The 19,947-nt window shown below is 35.4% G+C and overlaps 1 protein-coding gene across 1 annotated transcript in view; it reads right to left on the bottom strand.

Annotated features, from left to right (window-relative positions):
• The window catches only part of WDR72 (WD repeat domain 72), a gene marked incomplete at both ends in the record, with an annotated part of 175,465 nt that overhangs the window by 84,644 nt on the left and 70,874 nt on the right, over positions 1-19,947 (bottom strand). Inside the window, 2 exons of the mRNA XM_084240161.1 lie at positions 1,564-1,577; positions 2,101-2,921. Coding sequence (XP_084096287.1) covers positions 1,564-1,577; positions 2,101-2,921 — 835 coding nt within the window. The remainder of the gene's footprint in view (positions 1-1,563; positions 1,578-2,100; positions 2,922-19,947) is intronic.

The raw sequence follows: 19,947 nt of genomic DNA on the forward strand, positions 1-19,947 counted from the left end.
CTAGCAAAATGGCTAAATCCATTCAGTGGTTTTGGTGTGACAAATCCAATGCACTTTATTTTTATTTCTTATCTCTGATAGCTGATCAAATCTAAAGCAACTGATTTAGAAAGTAGTCTCTAATGTTGACACCGCCACTCTATAATTTTTTCTAATGAAAAAAAATTGTTTTAGTTAACTAATGTGCGGCAATGTTTTTAAGTCATTTAATGGAAAGCAACCTGAAAGCCCACAATCCCCCCTGAAGGCCACTAGACATATACTGTATAGCATGTTCTTTGATTCTTATTCACTATCTCAGAATGAAAACCTCTGCAAACAATAACTAAGTTGCTCATCTGCTTGCTCTGTGGGATCACAATCACACAAACAAGTATAATTATTAGAAATTCAAGAGATTTTAAGAATTTGAAGAAATCTTAGTAACCACCCTTTTCTGCCCAACTCATTTTATAAATGAGGCCCAGAGGACTAAGTGACTAGTGTAGTCACAAGGCTAGTTAAACAACAAAACCAGGATTCAATTCCAAAGTCATCAGGCTTCATACTGTCAGCAAATTTGTTCAGCTATCTAATTTTGAATTGGGTGCTAGGTAATTTTCTTAGAAATAGCAAGAAGAAAAAAAAATAAGTCTATTTGAAATTTAAAAAAACCTGGGTAGTTAAAATAAATAGAGGGAAAAATTGATGAAGGCTAAGTATAAGAATCACAGAAATTGGTTTTCTCATTGGGGCTAACATACAGAAAATGGAAACCGTGAAATAGATCTATTATAACAGAAGGAAGCATACCACTGGATACTGTATGGTCCATATGGACTTCCTAAGAGACTGTAGGTTTACTGAGGACAGGCTGTATCTATTATTCAGTCCCTGGCACAGGTAATTGTTGAACTGAGCTCTCATCAAATAACACAAATGCCGAGACTATTTACCACCATAAGGTGGCAGTTCAAAAAAAAAAAAAAAAAATCTCTTCTATGAAGGCTTTCTGATGGTTCGTCTTACAATAGTTAACCTCTACTACAAGTATTTTTCCTAGTGAGTTTATTCTAAGTCAGCATTTTCTACTTGTTTCATATGCATTATCTTTATAATTTGAGTGAGTTCCTACCTAAATGAGAAATTCATTTATAGTTCCTCTACAGGTTAGTGTTAGGCACGTATTCAGTAAGCACTTGAATTCATTCCTCTAATATCAGACTATGAGAAACTATATTGAACTTTAACAGTGGGAAAAGATGGGCATACAGAATCAAGGTTAGCAATTAATGAGGTGCTAGAATTCGACTCTAAGGAGCCAAATTAATCTGGGGTTGATACTTTTTCTCCATAAATCTAAATATCCTTAGCTATACAATAAGCATATTATATGTCTTTGATGTGATTATTAAAGGAAATCATCTATTTAAAGTGTTTACATTGTAACTAGTAGATATTAGACCCTCAAAAAATAGCCATTATACTAAACTGAACTTTCTATAAATGAATTACTGATAGCCTCTTTTGTTTGAATATGCCAAAGTGTGAATAAGTGATGTGATTTTTAAGTATGACATTTACCAGCTTTTCTTTCCCTGATGGTATGTGAAATTTGTCATTACGAGCATTTACCAGAATGTTCTTATACTTTATACTTAATTCACAGAAAGTATTATGAACTTCAAGGTGTGTATGACTTCATTTATTCATGTACCTGTGTATCTCTGTATGTTTATTCTCTCTCTCTCTCTCTCTCTCTCTCTCTCTCTCTCTCTCTCTCTCTCTCATCTGTCAAATCATAGCATTATGCTATATCCCTGGCACATATTATGAGGGCAGTGAATATTTCTCAAGTTAATAAATTTTTAAACACATAAATTTATTGCCCAGATTATTCACCAAATGCAAAGAATCAAAAGGAAGATCTTAATGTCTTTTGAGATAAATAAATTGTTGCATATTTACTCTTCATCAGAAGAAGGAAAGAAGGGAGGGATAGAAAGGGGTGGAGGGAAAAGGGCGGGAAAGTGGACAGGATGTTAGAGAACTGAATACAGCAAATAGTAAGTTTTCTAATGACCTAAATAACAATAGTCAAAATCTCTGAATCTGTCTTACCTGTCAATTCCACATGTCAATTCTAAAGGCATGTTAACTAGCTTATTAACTAAAAATAGTCTGTTCAATAAATAAATTATTGTGTTTGACTCTTGCAAAGAATCACCATTACTTTCCAGTTCTCTTGGCATTCCAGCCTGATTTGAAAGAGTGGATATGTATTTATTTGACAAGTCCAAAACTTTTCTGGAAAATAAATTTACTTTTGAATAGTCTTTTTTCATCTCAGTATTGTATGCATCCCAGCCTGGCAGCATCAGTGAAAAGTGATCTTCATTTGAAGCAAGTCCTAAAGAAACAGGACCCTGAAGCTTTAAAATATTGAGATGTTTAATGCAGAGATTATCTAGTTCTTTATCCACTCCCCACGGCAAAAGGCAAGACAGGAGCAGTTTAGCTGTGTCGATTATGAGGTTGGCATTAACCTTTCTCGAAGGCTCGTGGTGCACCTTTTTGGAGCTCTTCATTTTTTTGTGCCTTTTGATGCCATCATTTTCTTCTGAGAATTTGATGGTATTATCTCCTTGGACCAGACTTTCATGAACTGGCTTGTTGGCTTGGGCCTCGGCTGAGAGAGGACCACAGGCAGTTTTATTTCTTTTTAGCGTCAATGTTTTCTTCTCTACTGTGCTTCTGGCTCTTCTCAGGATCTCACTCCCATAGAATGAATTGGAAGGGTCAACATCACAGACTGGAGTCAGCAGCAAGAGCTCCACAAGGTTTTCCAGATCAAATAAAAGGATATGAAAGTTAATGTTACTCCATGTGGTCTTCACAGGCAAGACAGTAAAAGGTCCTGCGAAAGATTTATGTTCATCAACCTAAGGGAATAAAAGCATTTAGGTCAAAGTTCTTTATTTCATTAAAGGCTCTGTGATATTAAAATGGCATTTTAAGAGGTACTAAGTAGTAGTGCAAATAAAAGCAAGTTGTTTCAATAAATAGAATTAAATACAAAAATTCCAAATGAAACATTTTATAGTCTAATATTCTTTGAAAGTCTTCTTTCTGAAATTTTTATTTTTTGTGTGAAGAATGGGTCTATAGAATAAAACAGCAGAAGGTTAACATCTTTTTATATACACTTTCACATTTTCCCTCTAATTAGCCATAAAGACTTAAAATGGGGAAGAGTGGGTTTGAAAATTAAGAACAATTAGAACACCTTAAGATTTTAATTAGTCTTTTAATAAAGAGTGGTCTCTTCAAATTTGTTTAAAATTTTAAATAATTGGAAATAACCTAAATATTAGGCAATATCAGACTGCCTTTTTTTTTTTTTTCCTTCAATAAAAAGTCTCCCCTTAGTGGACTTTCAATTTCCCTAACTCTGTCTCAAATAATATTGCTCTAAAGACTGGCATGGTGTGGTCCCATAGGTAGATTCCTGCTCATTTATGAGGCCTTCCATGCACACCCTGTCCACTTATGTCAGCCTACTACTCTGTCTTCTTTGGGTTTTTATTCTTCTAGTACTTACGATTACTTCTTATGAAAATTTTATTTGCATACTATATATTTTTCCTCATAGCATTCAGATTCCACCTTTGCAGTTTTGTGCATTTCCCTGTTCCTTATGCCTATAAAATGATGCTTCAATACAGGTTTACTAGGGGGTCAATAAATACTTGCTGAATGAATGACACATGTATACACAATGGAACACAATTCAACTATTTCTAAATGATGTGTAAGACTACATTTATTAGAAGAAATAGGCTATTTTAGGCAAAAAATATCATCCTTTCTTTTGTAGAACAATCTGTGTGAAATACAGATATTTTTAAATGTTAATGTATATGTATGCTATATATTATATATGTATGTATAGATTGATTATAAAGGGCATGCAGCGAAATGCAAACAGCTGTTAACTGGGAAGAGGGGTTAAAATTAAAATGGTCTTGTCTATAATTTGGGGTCTTTTAATTCCCTTGCAATATTTTTCAGTGATGATATATTTATGTACAATCAGAAAAGTGAAAATTTAAAAATCAAACCATAAAAAATTTAGTTCAAATAAAATGGGGACAAACTGTTAACTTATTTCCACCCTAAGATAATACAAGGGTTGATATGATTATTAAATTTTTTTGGTAAAAAGTGTACTATACAAACTGAAAAATGGGCAAATAGCATCCGTAACAATTCACCAAACATAACTTTAAAATAAAAAATGAAAAAATGCTTAATACTGGTAGTAATTTTAAGAAATGAAATTAAGAGAATACCATTAATTACCTATTGACTTAGTTAAGAGGTCACTTATATTATTGTCATATAATGTTTACAAACAAAATAATATGGAAACCATATATTTAATCATTTTAGGATTATCAATGTTGTATACCAAGAAACATGGATAGTATCACATAGTGTCATTAGTCATAATTGCTTCAAATTAAAAACCACTTAAATGTACATCAGCAGTGGAGTAGGTAGAAACATTGTGTTATATCCATGTGATGGAAAAATGAAAATGAAGGAACTGTAAGCATTCAAAAACATATATAAAAAATGTATAAATTTCACCAACATAATGTTGACCAAAGATACCAGACACAAAAGAAATAACTATATGATTTTTTTCCTGTTAATTTAAAAAAAGTGAGCTGACTTTAAGCTTTAAGGATGCATCAATAGCTAGTAAGCCTGCATGCCTACATTTTTCCCAAAATTTTAAGTTTTGCACAACATTTTAAAACTTCAATGTTTTTCTTTTTGTGTTTGGTTGGCAATAAACTACATTTTTAATATTGTTCTATCTCAATATCCAATAGTTGCAGCATCATTTGTGAGTTTCCCCATGTCTCACTGATTTCTGTTACCTGAGACATTAATCAATTTATGCACAATACTCCATTGTACAATAGTTTTAACAAGACTTGAGAGCTGGGTAAATAGGTTCTCCTACCCTTTTCTCTCTCTTCCCTTTTCTTCCTTTTGACAGTTGCATATAAATTTGAGAATATTTGTCAAGTTTCAGATTATATTTGACCATGCTAAATTTCTTTGATCGTCTACAAGGATGTTCATATTATTTGCTTATAAGCTTATCAATTTTTAAGTTTCTGTAACACCTATAGTCATGAGTTCTTTTCGTTTCTGATATTATTTTTGTTGCTTGTTTTTTTTCTTTGTAAAGGTTTGTCAACTTTTATGTCATTTTCAAAGAATCAACTTTTTTCCATTTTCTTTTATTTCTTTCTCATTTTATACATTTTTTACATCATTTTTCATTTTTGCACAATGTATGCATTTTCATCTTGGTTATAGTCCCCATACAATTCCCACCCCCCCTTGTTTTGATCCTACTCCCTCCTCCCCCCATGTAGTGTGTCTCTGGTTTATAGTTGCTTGTTCATTTTGATTTTTACTTAATTTTTTTTTAATTTAAAAAACCTAAATAAGGGACCAGGAAAAAGACTTAATCATAATAAAGTGAAAATCAAAATCAATAACCAACTATAATCCGGAGACATGCTACAGGGCTGGAGGAGGGAGTAGGAGCAAAACAAGGGGGATGGAAATTGTATGGGGACTATAACCAAGATGAAAATGCATACCTTGTGCAAAAATGAAAAATGATGTGAAAATATATATGAAATAAAATAAAAATGCTCATCACAAAAAAAAAAAAAGGAATCAACTTTTGAATTTGTTGACCCTCTCAACAGAATGTTTTTCTTGATAGTTTTGCTGAGCCTAAAATTTTAGCTTGACTACTATTCACAGCATTTTTGAAGACATTATTCTGAGTCTTCTGACTTTCTTTCATGAGGTTGTGATGTCATCTGGTGTTCTGTCATTCCATCAGTCTTTCCTCCGCTCCTTTTTAGATATTTTTGTCTTTGATATTCTGCAGCTCACTATAATTCTCCTGTGAGTGGTTTTCCCTATTCCTATAGTACGTCTGAGTATTACAATCTTTTATTAATTTTGTGACATTTTCAGGCTTACACTTCTAAATATTTTCCTTCCTCATTATATTATTTACTTATGGAACTCAGACTGGATAATTGTCAGAGGGCATCCTGTCTCATGTTTTTCATTTCTATGACAAGTGCTAGCTGGGTAGTCTCCAGAGATTATTTTCAGTGTGCCAGTTTTCTTCTCTCCTGTCTCTACCATGAAACTTAACTTACCCATTGAGAGTCTAATATTAATTTTTATGTTTTCCATTCCTAGAAGCTGTAATTGGTCCCTTTAAAAAGTAAATTGGCCATTTTTATAATCAGTTATTTCTTTTTTTTTTTATTTTTTTAATAGAGGCATGTTTTATTTATTTATTTATTTGTTTGTTCGTTTGTTTTGTTTATACATGCACTGGGTACAGTCAGAAGCGCGGGAGGGTGAGAGAATTCACCAGAGCCAGAGCAGGGAGCAGAGCAGGCAGAAGGACCGAAGTACACTGCTGAGGGGAGCAGCGGGCGGCAGGAGAGGTCCGCGCGCCATGTGGGACCCTCCTCTGGTGACCGGGGAGCAGCCGGGAATCGAACCGGCACTGCAGAGGCGGCGGGCAGCTTCGCAACCCAGCGCTCAACCGCTGCGCCACCAGGGAGGCCCAATCAGTTATTTCTTACTCACATTTTAAGACCTATATTTTTTTAATTTTTTTTAAGATTTATTTATTTATGCATACAAGAACTGGAGTACAGGTCAGAGTTGTGAGGGATGAGAGGATTCACCAGAGACAGAGCAGGGAACAGAACAGGCAGACTGACTGAAATACACTGCTGAGGGGAGCAGCAGGTGAGTCAGGAGAGGTCTGCTGCACCATGTGGGTTGCTCCCTGGCTGGCAGGGGATCGAACTCGTGCTGCAGAGGCTGCGGATTGCTTCATAGTGCTGTGCTTAACCACTTGCTCCACCAGAGAGACCCCATAATTTTTTTAAATGAACTTACTTTGTATGCTGTATTTATAGTTCCAATTTTTAGAATCTTGTGTATAACTCTGTATTTTGATCTCTTCATGCTTTCTTTTTTTCCTTATATGTTTTGTAATTGCATGAGCGGGGCGGTGAGGGAGGGGATTGGTGAGAATACTTCAAGACATCTGTTGAAGCTGTATTCTTCAAGAGAGGATTTGGGTTTGTGACCGTCAGGTACCCTGTTGGGGTACTACCAACATGTCCCTCTTTAGACAAAATTTCCAGCTTAGCAGTTTTTCATTTCTTGTAGATGGTGTGGATTCTTTCCCCTAACCCGGGTGTAGTGGAAATTTGGTTATTAATTCTCAAGCAAAATTACTTTGCCCGTTCCATCTTGGACTCACATCCACACAGGCAAATATTTTCATTGTCTCCTTTTGTGAAATATATTCCTAAATTGGCTTAGTTTTTCACTGCATTTATAGGTCATAGAGAATTATGGATTTACACAGTGGTCTATAAGCCTTTTCATCAATGTGCTGGCCCTGGGCATTCCTGCTAATCACCTTAGATGTGGTTAAACCTAAAGCTATAAGTATCCAGGTAAAGCACATGCTCTTTTCAGTTCTTCCTACTTAAATATTTGTGCTCTCATTTTGTTTTTTACCCCCCGAATTTCATTAAATTTCATTTTAATTCATATAAATATGTTTAAGAATAATTTTTAAATTATCCAGTATCCCTGAAAAATTAGGTGGGACTGAAGTTAGACTATTAGCTCACAAATAGGTGGAAACTGGATTTACAAAGAGAATTAAAATGAAAGTATTTGTTTTTTATAATGGGGAGAGAAATAGGCACTCTCATACACTGCACAATAGGTGTAAATGAGTATCTTTTTTAATGGAAGAATTTAGCAATATGGCTCAATAGACTTAAGACATCAACTACCCTTTGATCCAGAAGAGGATTTAAAAATAATTTATCCTAAGAGTAAGAGTATCTTACCAGATGCACAAAACTGTATGGAAAAAGAAAGTTAATTTTGGAAATTCTATATGAATAAATTGAAAATAACTCAGATGTCCTAATATAGATTTGACTAAATGCATTATGGTATCTGCACACATATAAGTACTAAGCAGGTATTAAAAAGAGTTCTTTATAAAGTATGCAGTGCCAGGCATGTAATTCATCTGCTTCTAAATTTAAATCTCTGGATTTTAAAAAAGTCATTGTAGTTTTTATAAATTTCAGAGCTTTCTTAATATTTTAAAATCACATAAACTTTTAAAATTTCTACCCAAAACCCTATATTTTGCCATACCTTACAAAAGTTCTTTATAAGAAATAATCAAAATTGCCAAAGAAAATAATAATAGATGTGGCTATTTATAGTTTTCAATATGTACCTCCAAAACAAAGTATTTTAATCAAATCAAACTTTAAAACATAAGAAAAAAGATAATCAAGATATTAAACTAACTTTTAAAGAAGTCATATAAATTAATTAGTAAAATACCTATATCTCTAGAGACTGAGCAAAAGAAAGAAAAATATCACAGACGTGATTAGATAAAGAAGATATGATATGTATGTATACATATGTGTATGCATAATAGAATACATCTCAGTTATTAAAAAATATATAATGTTGCAATTTGCAAAAACTTGGATGAAAGTAGAGGTGGTTATGCTTCTGTGACATAAGTTGGAAGAACAAAGGCAAATACCATATGAATTCACTCAGTGAATGAGTAGATAAAAGCAAAATGAATGAACAAAACAGAACAAAAGCAAATTTTTAGACTATAAGAATAAAATAGTGGTTACTAGAAGGGAAGGAGGAAGAATGTTTGGTTAAATTGGATAAAAGGGGTCAGCTCTATGGTCATGGATGGAAACTAGAATTCTGGTGGTGAACATAATGTATGTAATGCAGTATATGCAGATGCTGATTTATAAGGATAGGTACCTGAGAGCTATGTAATCTTTTTTTTTTTTTTTAGATTTATTTATTTATGTGTACAAGAACTGGGGTACTGGCCAGAGGTGTGGTGGGTGAGAAGATTCACCAGAGACAGAGTGGGGAGCAGAACAGGCGGACTGACTGAAACACACTGCTGAGGGGATCAGCTGGTGAGTCAGGAGAGGTCTGCTGCGCCATGTGGGTCACCACTCTGGCAGGGGATCAAACATGCTGCACTGCTTGCAGATAGCTTCATAGTGCTTCGTCTTAACCCCTTGCGCCACCAGGGAGGCCCTATGTAATCTTTTAAACTAATGTGAATTCAATAAGAAAAAAATCACAAGGGGAAACTGCTTTTAAGTCATTAGTCTCCGTATAAAGGAAACAAGTGTAAAATTTTATTTAGTAGACTAATTTTGATCCCTTAAATTAGTCAATTTTTTTACAAAGTTGTTCAAAGCAAAACATGGAGTATCCCCTGCTTGTTGTAGTCAGGATACTCTGACGGTATCTATATTCCCATTACTCTTTCAAAAACATTGTGAAAATATCCATCAGGGGACTCAAAAATATTCCATATCATCTACTGTAACCCAGATGTTTCTTCATGTTCTTGGAGATCACCATTTTCAATGCCATCCTTTGGGTTTATTTCTAGTATTCATTCAGCTTTCATCCAAGACACTCTTGCTGAGTACCTTCTGGGTAGAACACAGGGTGAGTAGCTGTCCACACAACACAGAAGAAGACCTAGCATCTGCAAAGAGGCAGTTCACACTCTACACCAATAATAAACACATAGTTTGCATGAGGCAGTGCAAGGGCAAATATAGAAAATGATGACTTCTAAAGCAGGCCCCCACATTCAGCCTTGAGGATACAAGAAGTAATGTGAGAGAAGTGACAAAAAACTGAGGTCTGAAAGGTTGAGAAGAAATGAACCAAAGATAAGTGGGAAGTTGAGTGTTACACGTAAAGGAAAGAGCTGCCAAGACCTGTGGGGTGATGGCTGGAAGAGGGGTAAGAAGGACTGGAGAGGGCATGCACTCAAGATTTTAGTAGAGTCAGAAAGTAGAACATGGGATGTAGAATGAGTCAAATGGGGCAGGAGAGAGATTACATTATAGTCTTGCAAACTTTGTTATGTTTCAAATTCGTTTTAAGAGCAGTTAATGCCCTTCAAGGGTAGTTAGCAGAGAAGTCATCTATTCACAAATTGTAGCTGTATTTACTTCTGGATTACAGGTTAATCAAGCAGGCCGAAGGCAGGGTTCTGCCCTCCTGTGCACTTCTACTTCCTCAAAGCTGTAATCTTCTCTGGCCGCAATGTGTAGACCTCCTCAATTACTGGACAAATCAAAATCATAGCAATGCTTCTAGCAATATGATATATTTTCTGCTCTGTTTTCATCTTATTTTGTGTTCCACACAGCTGCAGTAGGTCCTTTGCACTGCTGTCATCACAAATCCTAAATTCTGTCTCTAAATATAATAACCTTAGGCTCTAAAAGCAACAGGCCACTTTATATTAATAATTTTCAAATCATAAATGTCATTCCAAATATATTCAACATACAAAAAAATAGGCTTTCATTTAGAAACAAATCCACTAGATTGTAACTATAAACTATTGCTTCAGTTTAATGTATCACAGTGTGTAAGTACAACTCTAGCCTGTCATCATCACTGGAAATTTTTAAATTATTTTAAGAAATAATGAGTATGTTTTTTAAGTCATGCCACCAAAGGGTGTTAAAGATAGTATTTACTATTATTTTGGACCTACCTAATATTGAATGCAATAAATGTCTATGAACAGAAATTCCTGCATTTATACAAATTATGGATTGGACATACACCATATTTAATATTGTTTAGTAAAGGACACAGTAAATGTTAATCTTATATTCATATTTATATTATTACCTATATACAGTATATTCCTCAGATAAAAATTCTGTCAAAATTAGCCTACTAATTCATGACTAAATAATGTGCAAAAATATAAATATAATTTTATTTTAGAATGACAAAGTATATCAAAACCATTATTATAACAAAAGTACTTTAGAGACATAATCGATCTAGTTAGAATAAAAAAGCCTATAACGAGTAGTTAAATACAAAAAGTATTTCGTTTAACCTACACCACTGCAAAATTGTGCCATATGAGTTAAGTTCTTAGTTCATGTGCTATTTATAATATTCCCCAATTGCCTGACAAACAAGTCCCCAAAGTGAGGTGGCCAGGCTGGTATTTCCCCCAACCTCAAATCACTTTTAGTTCTGCTCTCTGAAATTTCAAGTAGAGGCAAAGGAGGAGGTGGCATTTACCATGAGGGCAGGACCTTAGCCCTACATTACAATAGTGCACTCCAATCTCTGAGCTCTGAGTGAATGGTAGGACATATCTAAATGTGAATGCTACAAACAGCAGGTGGGGAGTAGGAAGAGGTCCACAGAGATCTTTGTCAGAAGAACACACATGTTAGAAATAGTGACTGAGTCAGAAAGTCTGAAAACAGAATCCCCAGAGGGCCAGCAGGCAGAAATTATTCCTCTACTACCTGCAAGAACCCATAGCAAATGAAAAGTAAGACTAAAGGTGACAGCACAAAATTCAAACTTTCAACAACCCGATATACATATAAAAAGGAAAAATAAAGAGACTTAAAATTTTGGAGGAAAAAGTGTAATAGGTGTGAAGTTGTAAGTGTAACGCCTTCATCCAAAATGGTCTTTTTATTACTATTTGCTTCACTCTACCATGTTGAACTGGTGCCTCTTCAATTTTCTATCTGATTCAGAAAAACAAAATGATTAAACAAGTCTGGTTTTACCCCCTGCCTTTGAAGGTGGAAATGCAATGAAAACATGTTCTGGTAAAACTTCTCTCTTAAAACATATTGGATCCCCCACTGAGCTTGCTGAAAAGGATTTGACCTGCTCAAACTACCACAACCATAAAATACATTTGGTAAAATTGTTGCTTAAAACTACCTACATCTTCTCACTTTTGTAACTTTTTGCAATAATAGGTAATGCAAATATTTACACACTCAGAAAACATAGGTGACTTGTATTTTTTTGTAGTATATGAACTTTGTTTACCCTACCTAAATTAATTTTTGTTTTATTAGGTTTTCTGTTCTAGTCATAATTTTTTTTTTATAATTTTTTAAAATTTTTTAATAGAGGCATGTTTTTATTTGTTTATTTGTTTGTTTTGTTTATTTGTACATGCACGGGGTACAGTCAGAAGCGCGGGAGTGTGAGAGAATTCACAAGAGCGGGGAGCAGAGCAGGCAGAAGGACTGAAGTACACTGCTGAGGGGAGCAGCGGGCGGCAGGAGAGGTCTGCATGCCATGTGGGACCCTCCTCTGGTGGCCGGGGAGCAGCCCGAGATCGAACTGGCGCTGCAGGGGCTGCAGGCAGCTTCGCAACCCAGCACTCAACCGCTGCGCCACTGGGGAGGCCCCTAGTCATAATTTTTTTAAAGATTTATTTTATACAAGAATTGGGGTACAGGCCAGAGATACGGGGGGTGAGAGGATTCACCAGAGACAGAGCAGGGAACAGAACAGGCAGATGGACCAAAGTACACTGCTGAGGGGAGCAGTGGGCAAGTGCCGCCATGTGGGTTTCTCCCTGACCAACTGGGAATCAAACTTGTGCTGCAATGACTGCGGATTGCTTTGTAGGTTGCGTCTTATCCCCTGTGCCACCAGGGAGGCCCTCTAGTCATAATTTTTAATATTAGAATATCCACTATTATTATATTTGAATGAAGGTACTTTGTTTCATTGTCCTTATTCTTTTATTCCTTTTTCTTAACATTTTGACATTTGCAAAAAACAGGTTAAGTAATAGTATAAGTGGTAGGTTATTATAATTTAAATCAGTAAGATTATTACTTTTTCATGAAAAATCATTTGATTCATACATTTTCTTAATATTGGTAAGTTGGAATGATTTTCCTGGTTTCTTTTATGTAGGTAACTACCCCCCTTTAATCTGTCATTTAAACTTGACTTATGCAGTATTATCAAGTCAGTGAGAGAATACTGGGTTCATTTAAGCAACATAAACTATAATGATTGCATATTAACATATAGACAAAATATTTTATATATTTTTACATTTTTCATTTTTGTAAATGTGTGCACTTTCATCTTGGTTATCGTCTCTGTAGAATTCCCACCACCCATTCACCCGTGGACTATCACCATGGTCCCTTGTGCTCTTCCCACCCTTGTTTTGATCCTATTCCCTTCTCCCTCCCCCCCTCAGAATGTCTGTGGTTTATAGTTGCCTGTTGATTTTGATTTTTACTTTATTATAATTAGTTTTTTCCTGATCCCTTATAAAAATATTATAAGTAAAAATTAAAAAAATATATATACTCAAAATATATATATATATATATATATATACTCAAAATAACATCCCCCATCAAAATTTTTCTAAAAGAGAAAACTACAGTCTATTTATTGTAGACTTGGGAAAAAAAATAAAAATCTAGCCAGGGTTGATCTTAAAAAGACATACACCAAATATTTTTGATTTAAAGCAACTTGTAGAACAATATTCATAGTATGATCTCAATTCTATGTGAAAAAAGAAATTTGTACATAAGCGTATAGAGCTCTATACACATATTTTTATTTTATGCCTCAGAAAGGACCTCATCAACAGCAAAAGCTGATAAAGCTCCGTGGTTTGAAGGATGAAGTGGCTTCTTTACTCTGCATACATGTCAGGGTCCTCCCTGCACTGTCAAGCACTTATTTCCTAAAATTCAGCCATGATCCATTAGTGATATATGAAACCCAATACTGCTACACTGTATTTTGGAAAGTCTTAATTTACAACACAAACCATACCTGAATAGTCAAGTTACTGTATGTATTACCGACATGATATCCAGGAAAAGAAAATGCTTTTATATTTCTCCCCTCAAATACATCAAGACACGCCATCTACTTTAACTGATTTAATACACATAATCACATAAAAATTTCATGGAAAGTACAACTTAAATGCTATTTTACCTACCTACCTTCTTGTCTCTGAAGGCTGTTTACCATTGGGATTCAACTTATTCTGGGAACTCTGCTACTTTCCTTAAAATACACATTTCCATTAGCTGATGGAGTCCCACATCGGTTTACACTCTTTCCTAAGACACTAGTCATTTTCCTCACAAGACACACACTTCTGATAAATGAGCTCTTCCTTTGCCTGCTGCCTTGCCCTTTGACAAGCTAGAGAGAAAAGTGAAAGGATGGCTAATAAATACAATCACAAATTAACATTTTCTAGTGCTAAAAGCCTCATACAGTTTTTACTTTAGAATTATTTGGTCTGAACAGCAACAACAAAAAGGAACTCACAGCTAGGCCAGATATGAACTTAAAGATTATTTAGTTTGTAAGTATTTAAGACATGGGGTATAGTCAGTGGCTAGTCTCCATACCACTAGCAAATTAACTAGTTATTATAGTAACGACTCAATTCTCATTGATAGAAAACATTTATCAGCAAATCAAACAATCCCTCCATGTCAGGTTATTAGGGGTTTTCTTTTTTCTGAAATGTCTTCCCCTTATCTGTCCTTGAAAAGATGATAGTGCTCCGTTTTATCCTAGAACTATGACTTTCAGAATAATTGGGATCTGGCTTGGGACGTGCTTCCCACCAAACTGCCTTTGGGATAATCAAATACAGTGCCGCAGTGCCAGAGAACCTGGCAAAAATAAAAACAGGCAGCACTGCAATGTCCAGGGAGTAGATGTATGCTCCCCTGCCCATCAGAGGTTTTGTATCCTTTGGGCAGGTATATGGAGGGGGATTATGCTAAGTGAAATGAGTCAGAAGATCCCGGATGGGATGGTGTGTCACTTGTATGTGGAAGACAGAGAAACTAAATCTAGGGTCAGATAAAGCCAAACTAAGAACTAACCCTAGGAAGCTGACTATAGAATGAAGGCTACCAGAGGGGGAGAGAAAGGGGTGAAAGCCAGGTGGGGAGGGGGCACCATGCACTATGGTGAGGGACTATGGGTGTCTTGGTGTTTAGAACAGTGTGGTGACAACACCAGAGTGGGGAGATCCTATACTTCTAAAATACAAATAGGGATATTAACAAATGACACCTCAAAATAAAAGGGCAGTAGAGGTGAAGAGAAGGAGAACCTGTAGTTTTTCTACTGCTCACATATCTCATTTTAATCCACAAGTAGCCTGGATAACATTTTCTTAAATTAAAAGCAGAAATGCATTTTTGTATAGAACAAAAATAATACTTTTCAAAAATTTACTAAATTTCATGATCTAAAATATTTAAACTTTAATTAAAAGATTTCCATGAAGAACTAAAATAACCAATTTTTAATTGTATATATGCAAACTTTATGTTTGAAAAACTATTTTATTCATTAAATGGGCCTCCCTGGTGGCGCAGCGGTTGAGCGCTGGGTTGCGAAGCTGCCCACAGCCTCCGCGTCGCCAGTTCGATCCCCGGCTGCTCCCCGGCCACCGGAGGAGGGTCCCACATGGCGCGCAGACCTCTCCTGCCGCCCGCTGCTCCCCTCAGCAGTGTGCTTCGGTCCTTCTGCCTGCTCTGCTCCCCGCTCTGGCTCTGGTGAATTCTCTCACCCTCCCGCGCTTCTGACTGTACCCAGTGCATGTACAAACAAAACAAACAAATAAATAAATAAATAAAACATGCCTCTATTAAAAAAAAATAAAAAAATAAAAAATTAAAAAAAACTATTTTATTCATTAAAATGCATATGGCTACAATGAGCTCTTCCTTTTTAATATACTATTCATGCTTCAATTATAAAAAAGAAAATCATATTTAAGTGTTATGTTTTATTGTAAATGCTGAGTTAACACCGTTTTTATATAACTATTTCAGGAATACATTTCTATTATGATTTGATGGAAATGGAGTATCTGTAAGTCATGAAATGAAGCCACCTTTGAAGTAAACTCCAGTGTTTGTGGAAGGTAAGCATGTTCCTATACTTACTGATTTTTACTCAGTCTATAAGAGTGGGCTATTTTAAAGCAGGCACAAAAACAAACTACCTCCCTTATACAAATGGAAATGTGAAATAAGATTTATTTTCCTATGTCTGTTCTTGCAATTAGGACATTCGCTCCTTCCTTCCATCTTTTCTCAGTGATATACCGTTTATCTTATTTTTGTGTAAGAAAAATCTAGATGTTCAAAGGAGCTCATTTATATTTCTCCATGGGAATTTTATCCTCATTGACAGAAACCAGTAACTATTTTTAAAAGGATTTTTTTTTTTATTGATTGACTAAATGAAAAAGATCTACAAGGGCTTTGCTTATATTGCACCAAGTACATTGCAACATTTATAACAAATGACTTAATTTCATAGAAAACCATAAGCAGGTAAGAATGTACCTGTTACAAAAAGCATGTATCTCAGAAAGATACGAAAAGCCATTGGTGGAACAATAGGAATGAACAAATATCCCAACAGGGCATAAATCAAACAACAAGGTGTAAATGAAAGTGCCAACCATTCATTTTTAGATCCACTGAGCCCTAGGTTGCTGGAGATAGCTGATAGTTGTAAAAACTGTCTCCCTCCAAAGGGATGGTGTAGAGCAGTTTGATTGGCAGCACAAACAGAAGACAAAGGAGAAAGCCTTCAATCTGCAGCTGATGCACAGGAAGAACATGGGGAGCAGAGTTTACAATAGAGACAACATTACCAAGCTAATGGTACTGGCAATCACGGAGCCACCACGCGTCCCGGGTATCAGCAGGGCATCCATTTTCAGCTAACTGTTAGAGTACCTTTTTGCTTTCTCTCACCACTGCAGGGGTAAAACAACCTAGGGCGTGAAACCCACTGACTGGTAATAAATTACTATATTGGATACTTTTTGTTTTCTTTCAGCAATGACTTTACTGTGTATTCTTGCCATCATTACCAATTAAAGTGGGGCCTGATTTAGCGAACTGTATCTAACAGTATATCAGCCTGATGTTCCAATTGCTTTGGCTAGTATCACAGGGTCAAGAGGCTCCTTTGACCTTTATCATCTAAGTCTTTCTGACCACTCACTATTTGAAGCAATCTCAGCTGAACAGATGGACACTTTCTGCAACTCTATAAAGCTTAGAATATAAAGATAAATGAAATTGTGTTTCAAGCTTCAAACTGGTTTATGAGTGTAAAATATTGTTAGTGTATCCTACAAAATCTCCCATTTTAAACTGCGTACCCCTCTCTCTGGCTAATGGACAAAAGAGCTTGCTTCTTTTTTATAAACTGTAGGTTTTGTTTATTTAAGTCAGAAGAAGAGTAGAATTTTGTAAAACACAACTAGGGGTTACTTGGTTACATTTTAGTTACTATAATAACTAGTTTTAAATGCAGGGGTTACTGTATTTTATTACTGTGCAATGAGATTATTGCATTCTTTAAATAAATGATGCATCCCGAAAGTTTTGCATACACACAAAACAGAAAGACTATAAATGTTGGGTGAAGTAAAATTGAAGAAAATGACTAGATGTGAGAGGAAAATGATTAAACACCAACTTTATATCTTATTAATCTTTTGATAGTTGTATATGTCATCATGGTTACTTGGATATATTGAGAGATTTTTGTTTAACCTAAAATAGAAGATGTGTGTGTGTGTGTGTATGCATATGTGTATGTGTATGAACTTGAACCAAAGGCTGGTCACCTTTATAAAACAACCCTATAATTTGCTATTCAAGCCAGGTCACTTTCGTGAGTAAAATAGTGCACTATTAATAATTACATTGGAACAATAGGCATTTATCAGGATTGTCTCAGTGAACCTGGATGGATGTTCATTCTATCTTAAAGAAATATAGCAATGAGTATGCTTATTAAAAAACAAACTGTGTTTCAGTATCACTCTTGAAATGTGACTACTGTCCTGCAAATCACAATGATAACTCCAGAAGTCTATTTTTCAAATGACTAAAAAAGAAATATTTGTTTTCTTTACTCTCAGTTTCAATTTATTTAGTTCCAATTCTTAAAAAAGTGGCTTGTAGTAAGCAAAAAATAACCAAAGTTCCAATGAGAGACTATTACTGAACAGTTCAAAGCGTTTCATTTTTTGTGTTTTGTGCTTATAATGTCCATGTAACTAGTATTTTCAAATAATTACTCAATAATCAAATAAACTTCTGTAAGGTAAAACAGATTTGGTTTTAGACAATTAAGAAACAATTGATAGGGGCTTTCCCGGTGGCGCAATGGTTGAGCGCCTCACTGCGAAGCTGTCCACAGCCTCTGCAGCGCCAGTTCCATTCCTCGCCAGCCAGGGAGAACCCCACATGGCATAGCAGACCTCTCTTGACTCACCTGCTGTTCCCCTCAACAGTGTATTTCGGTACATCTGCCTGTTCTGTTCACTACTCTGTCTCTGGTGAATCCTCTCCCCCAACCCCACACCTCTGGCCTATAACCCAGTTCTTGTACTCATAAAAAAGTAAAACTTTAAAAAAAATAAAGCAAGTTCCCTGGCAGAGGGATTGATACAGGAAGGGAAAGAAGAAGATAAACAAAATTACCAAAGAGTCAGTAAGAATGATTCAGGATATTCTGATGGGCAACTTTGGGCTTTGCTGATGTTATAACAATTACAGACTAGAGATGAAGGTTAAGGACATAGGTTTTCAGGGCCTCCCCGGTGGTACAGCAGGTTGAGCTCAGCGCCGTGAAGCTGTCTGCAGCCTCTGCAGTGCCGGTTCGATTCCCAGCTGGCCAGGGAGCAACCCACATGGTGCAGCGTACCTCTCCTGTCTGGCCCACTGCTCCTCTTAGCAGTGTCTTTGATCAATCTGCCTGTTCTGTTCCCCACTCTGTCTCTGGTGAATTCTCTTACCCTCCTGCACATCTGGTCTGTACCCCGGCTCTTGTATAAAGAAATAAATCTTTAAAAAAAAAAAAAAGGACATAGATTTTCATCATAACAAAAAAAAGAACCATAACCACAGGTGTGTTCCCACCTTCCGAAAAGGGATTAAAACCATGTACTAGCTTTAGTGTTTTATATTAATTTTGAAAAGCAAATGTACCACAAAATCATGATAGAAGTAATTACAGAAAGATTCTGAAAGAGTTCAGGAAAAAAATAGCAAGTTGAGGTATGCCCAGATAGGAATTACAGAAAATAATTCCTATGTTGTATACATAATGCTTTTCTCTTCTCATATGTTGAAATTCATACGTTGAAACCCTAATCTCAGTATTTGGAGGGGAGGATTTTGAGAGGTAATAGGTTATGAGGATAGAACCCTTGTGAATTGGATTAGTGCCCTTATGAGAAGCCAGAGAACTAGTTAACACTCTTTCCATCACATGAGAATACAAGGAAAAAGAAAGTCATCTGCAATAGAGAACTCCCCAAATACCAAATTGCCCATACTCTGATCTTAGACTTCTCTGTCTTAAGAGCTGCGAGAAATATTTTTTTTTTTAAATAAGCCACTCTATCTATGGGATTTTGTTATAACAGCTCTAGTTAAGATTAAATAAATGAATAACCTAGAAAAAATTAAGGATCTTGACTGTTAAATTTACCTAACATTCCACTGATGCCAAAACAGTTTTCCAAAATATAAGGCATAGCCAGCACTGCAAACAATATAGACAAAAATTTTTATCTTATTATTCCTTCAGAATGCTGCATATATCTAACCTGATCTTGGAACAAAATGTGAACAAGTAGAATTATTTCTGCACACAGAAAGACTAAAGAAATGTTATGACTATCTGGAAAATTGAAAATATATTTTTTATTATTATAAAATCTTGATAATACAGAATATGAATTGTTAACTCAGGCGCCAACTTCTGAATTATTGAAGAGACTAAAGCTATTTATATACATTCATAGTTTTAAAAAAAATTAGTAAGATAAACAAGGGGCATTTAAATGTGATCTTTAACTTTACAAAGAGTTTTTGTTAT

Source organism: Talpa europaea, assembly GCF_964194135.1.
Source record: "Talpa europaea genome assembly, chromosome: 8".
Lineage (NCBI taxonomy): Eukaryota > Metazoa > Chordata > Mammalia > Eulipotyphla > Talpidae > Talpa > Talpa europaea.